This window comes from Dicentrarchus labrax, unplaced genomic scaffold (genome assembly GCF_905237075.1).
Source record: "Dicentrarchus labrax unplaced genomic scaffold, dlabrax2021, whole genome shotgun sequence".
Lineage (NCBI taxonomy): Eukaryota > Metazoa > Chordata > Actinopteri > Moronidae > Dicentrarchus > Dicentrarchus labrax.
In genome coordinates, this window is record NW_026136715.1 from 1,473,581 (window position 1) to 1,478,984 (window position 5,404).

Consider the following 5,404-nt stretch of genomic DNA (forward strand, 5'->3'; position numbering starts at 1 on the left):
ACAGAAACAAACATACCTCAACAACAGACACACATCTTAAAACATGAAAGACACTATACATTTTAACACTGGCAATGTGGCAGCTTAAAAAGAGACTGTAAGAAACTATAAGAATATAAGTGCTACAGTGCTGGTTTGTTTATTACACATTGCCCTATTGCATGATTTAATATGAGAGTTCAGCAGCTTGATAGATAGATAAAGCTCTAGTGTGTAACATTGAGGAAGATCTTTTGTCAGAAATGAAATATAATATTCTTAGGTATGTTTTCATCAGTGTATAATCACCTGAATATAAGAATCGTATTACCTTAGAATGAGACGTTTTGTATACAGAGGGAGTGGGTCTTCTTCTACAGAGTTCACCATGTTGGACTATCATGTTTCTACTGTTGTCCAGAACAAACAAACCAAACACTAGCTCTAGATGGGGCCTCTTGCTTTCACAGGTTTCGCAGTCACTGTAGTTTCTCCTTTAAAAGTATTGTTTTAACACTGATATCAGAAAAAACTCAACGTGGGCCCAAGGCACACCTGTGTAATGATAGTAATGGGGAAACAATTTTGTGTGCATATAAACATTTTATTTCAACTCATTAAAAGAGGGAGCGAAAACAAAAGTCTTTATATTTTTGTGCTGTGCATGTGAAAGCAGCTTTCTTCAACAACAGGAAACGCATTGGTTCCTGTCAGTATATTCAAAGGTAACAAGCAGCGGGTCTCAGCAGATGCAAACATAGCAGCAAAGATGAAGGACATCTTTCCGAAATTCTTGCTTAAACAATTCAGCACCTTCATCGCGATTATCGTGATTTTTGTTTACAATGTCGTGCTCAATAAGGACTTGAAGTGCTCGTGCCAACAACAAACTCGTAATTGTAATTTATACATGGCTCTGCCATTTTGTATTTTATTTGTTTTACAACTCTGGACGGACAAGACATTTCAGAGAACCTTGAAATACGGATGCACATTTTGCTGGGTTTTACTGTGTCACATTCTGAAGGCAGTTTTCGTTGGTCTGCTGTGGGTTGTATCTGTGTTTGTCGATGGAGACTGGTTTGTTTGCTGTTGGAATGATCATTCTGACAAACAGGCACAGTTAGCCTGCAAAGAAGAGAAAGACATCACACCTGAGGAAAAAACAATCATCGCTGACCTGAAAGACACGTCCTTGGTGAGTTTTCTTTCACTGTCTGTTATTCCATTATTTCACTGTGGTCTTATTCCATCAGACAAACCTGTTGATTGGTGTTATTTGTAATGGCTGTGGTTGCACTCATTTTATTGTATTTGTCCTCTTAAGATCCTGACTATGGAAGCCCATTTCCACCAATGTGACAAAATAAAAGATTCTCTAAGTCATTATAATGAGAACTGAAACTCTAAATATTGACTTGGTGTCTCAAAAATAATAAAAGTCCTTATTTTGAAATTTACTAAATCTTTTTTTTCTGTCACATTGGTGAAAATGGGCTTCCATATATGACGATGAATTATGTTCAAAGGTTGATTTCTCAAAATGATCATTTAATTTGTTATCCCAAGATAATTTTATTTAACCAGTCTACATTTAATAAGCACAGCAGCAACTTCACAGCACAGTATTACACTAAATGTTTTCAATAGATTATATGTGAGGTGTGATGTGCACAGGTTGTGGTGGTGATCTTAGTGGGCTGTCTCACAATGAACCTGTAATCCCGAAGTGGCAGATTACTGTTATTGACACCACAGCCATTTCTCATCAATCATCTTTGTTGCTTCTTTTTCAGGTTATCGGGCTCTGTGTACTCCTCGGTGCCCTTGTGATTGCTTTCATCATTTCATCAGTTAAAAGGATGAAATGCTGTAAGGATTCATGTTGTTGCAACAGAAAAAATCTATATTACAAAGTGATTTTGGAAGAAGAGAAAGATGCAGTGAAAGAGACTTTTAGGAAATCAGCACAAAAACAGTTGAAAAACAAAATCAAGAGCAAAATACAAGATGAACATTGGGAACAGTGTTTTGATGTGGCTGGAGAACTGATTAAAGAAAACCAATCACCTGAATATATCGAAGAACAAGAGGTAAATATCCCACACCTGTTGGCACAATGTTAAGCTTCATGTGTCTGTTGTTTGCGACTGCATTTTTAGCAAATTATTGGTCCACCATTTTGGTTTAGACTGAAATATCGCAAGAAATATTACTGGACTGATCCTATCCTCTGACTCTCTGAGCTTTCCCCACTTCAGAACAAAAAGCAAATTTTCTCTAGTCCAATGTTCGAGCCAGATTCTGTAAAATCCAGGGCAGGCTTCTTATTCAAACTCGGAAAAGTAGATCATGTGTTGTGAACAGGAGCAGCAACCGGAGCAGAAACCAGGGCAGCAACCGGAGCAGCGACCGGAGCAGCAACCGGAGCAGCAACCGGAGCCCCAACCGGAGCCGCACCACAGGTCGGTTTCTGGGTTGATCAGAAGTTTCTATATTTATATGACCAAATTGTCTTTTTTTACAGGTATTCAGAAGTACACACATTTTATATGTTTAGTGCTCGTACTCGTAACAAATACATTATCTGTACCGGATACTTGTTTAAGCAAAGTACTCGATTCAGCCCTATCAGCCGAAGATGGTCAAGTTTTCAAGTGTTATTATGTCTTGTTGGAATTCAAAATGTATAGTCTAGCACAACAATAGTTTGCCTTAGCTTGACCTAGGGCATGACCTTTAAATAAAGATATGTTATGATATGTTATAAGTCATTCAGATTTTTTTAAAAGTGGCAGCCATAATATCAAAGCCAAACTGTGAAAAATAGATTATATGTTGTGAAGTACTTCTATTTATAGATAAATAAATAAAAAATGTTACATGGCAGGAAGTCAAAGAAAAAATGAGGATATGATAAATATGATATGATCATGTAACAACTGCATTAACTGTAAACATGTTCATTTAATGTTGTTTTGAAAATTAAACTTTCACTCGTTCAAACCTGCAGTGGGGAAGAACCTTCAGGCACAGAAGACATACAGGTAAATAACATAACAGAACACACAGAGTGCAAATGACAGAAAGAGGTTAAAAACAGGCAAAAGGTTGTGTAACAACAATTCCAATGTTCTTTTTCTGAAACTGTGTTTTTGCAGTCTGGAACGCCTCTTCAACCACTGAGTGCAGAGGTAATCCATCCATTCATTCATTTATCCAAACAGAACCTTTACTTTTATTGTAATGCATAAAAGAGCGTGAAAGAGGGGGGTGGCTGTGGCTCAGAGGCAGAGCGGGTCGTCCACTGATTGGAAGGTTGTTGGTTTGGTCCCCGGCTCCTCCCGCTGCATGTCAAAGTATCCTTGAGCAAGATACTGAACCCTAAATTGCTCCCAATGCTGTGTCATCGGTGTGTGAATGTGAATGAATGAGTTTCTGTTCAATGAACTTTGCCATCACTGTGTGTGTGTGTGTGTGTGTGTGTGTGTGTGTGTGTGTGAAAGGGTGAATGTGGCATGTAGTGTTAAAAGCGCTTTGAGTGGTCGGAAGACTAGAAATTAGCTATACAAATCCATTTACCATAAAATTCACTCTTACTACCTTAATGTATCTTAACACTATAACAATAGACTCACATGTAATCTTTCCCAAGGCTGTTGTTGGCTGAAAAAGTCATATGACTGAAGTTGTGTTTTCAGAGTGTGTGCCTTCTGAAGGAGGAGGAGCCAACATCAACATACTCTCAGTGATAACTTTTAATCACTGAATTGTATGTTTCACATTGCATTTACTGTTTGTTTTATTACTATACTTAATAAACTTCCACTAAACCATGAAGAGAAAACTTTGATGACTGTCTGATCTGTCTGACAACATTATCATGCTTTTTGCCAACTAAAGCCTTTTGCACTTTCAGTAATGTTTAATGTTTAAGCAAGGTCACTGCTGCATCAGGTGTAGTGTTTATCTGGAGGTGCTGACTTTGACTGGAGATTACAAGGATACCTAAAACTAAAAAATTATGTTTGATCTCTGAACTCTGACACTGAGTTCACTGCAGCAACTGTAGGTTTTATACCAGAGATTTATAAATTATTTAATTCCCAAATAACTACATTCATAATATTCATACAAACACAGAGTGTTATTACTCCCAGTAAACACTTTGTTCATGGAAAGGTATTAATGAAAGTCTTTGTGGTGCTTGGCCAGAAAGCTCAACTAATGACACCACTTTTTGGAAATATTTATTAGGTTATTAAAAATATAATTTTCTAATTCTGACAGTCTCTAGGCCAGCAGAGACAGACAAACTCTTATATACATTATATTGCCAAAAGGATGTAAACACCTCTGTTCTCATAATAAATTGTGCCTGCGGGTCAAAGTTCATCAGGCGAGCCGTAAAGAAGGATCTACTACAACTACAATGGATACATTTTATACATGTTGTCATGCTGTTGCCAAATTTCATATTGAGCTTTAATGTGTAATTTTAATGTTAATCATGGATTCTGTATTCATTGTGATTAATATTTTCTGTGTTAGACTCTTTCTATCAGCAACCAGTACTCTGCACAACTTAATCAAGTGTTATGAAAACATTTTCTTTCTTTCATCAAATTATAATGTAAATGTAAATCAAAAGATAACGAAGATTAAAGTTCTGTACAGGAGGTTCAAAGGGTCTGTTAAATGTGACACATTAACATGTTTTCATCCTCTCTGCTCATTATAAACAGAACAGTTCAATGTATCCAGTACACAGATCACAATGTGTGACTGTGACAGGTCTTAAAGGTCCAGTGTGTAGTAGCAGGTAACATATCAAAAGTCTCATTCTAAGGTAACAAAAAAAATCAAATTTCCAGGTTGTACACAAATGAAAATATACCTATGAAGATTATATCCTATTCATGACAGATTCTCCTCAAAGTTTTACACTGACTCACATTTGTTTCTACCCAGTGAGACACAGAATCAGTAATTTAACAAAACACAATGAAAAACATGGTTGAGATGGCAGTGATCATACATTTAGACATTGAAGGCTGGTTTCCATTAACCACCAGTTTGTTCTCACATGAACCTGAAAGTGCTACTATAATACCTTCCTTCGGTTTTGGTTCTCAGTCAAACAAACTCAGTCAGTTTTCTCTTCCTCTTTCTAATAAACCTGCATACACCTGCATAATATACATTCCCTCCCGGGCTGCTTGTTTTTACAGGAAGCATGTTAACATACAGAAGCAAATAGCACTCATATTTCTGTTTCATGGGGACTTTAAGGTCCAGTGTAAGAGGGCCTCAATCTGTTTTTGAGGCCGACCACCTATCACTGACCATTAGAACCAGTATCAGCCGATACCGATCACAGATAGCTGGGTTATTGAAAGCCTTATGTTTGAAGTGTATGCAGACA

At 37.1% G+C, this 5,404-nt stretch overlaps 1 protein-coding gene across 2 annotated transcripts; it reads left to right on the plus strand.

Annotated features, from left to right (window-relative positions):
* The first annotated feature begins 724 nt into the window (after positions 1 to 724).
* Positions 725 to 4,666, plus strand: LOC127378077 (uncharacterized). 2 transcript variants are annotated; one of them, XM_051426637.1, is made up of 6 exons: positions 725 to 1,177; positions 1,776 to 2,072; positions 2,347 to 2,444; positions 2,993 to 3,026; positions 3,141 to 3,173; positions 3,681 to 4,666. In XM_051426637.1, exons 1-6 carry the CDS (start codon positions 749 to 751, stop codon positions 3,729 to 3,731), a joined length of 942 nt encoding a protein of 313 aa, XP_051282597.1. In that variant the 5' UTR covers positions 725 to 748; the 3' UTR covers positions 3,732 to 4,666. The 2 variants fall into 2 exon arrangements, with proteins under 2 accessions (XP_051282597.1, XP_051282596.1); XM_051426636.1 differs by having other exon boundaries at positions 3,141 to 4,666.
* The last annotated feature ends 738 nt before the right edge of the window (positions 4,667 to 5,404 follow it).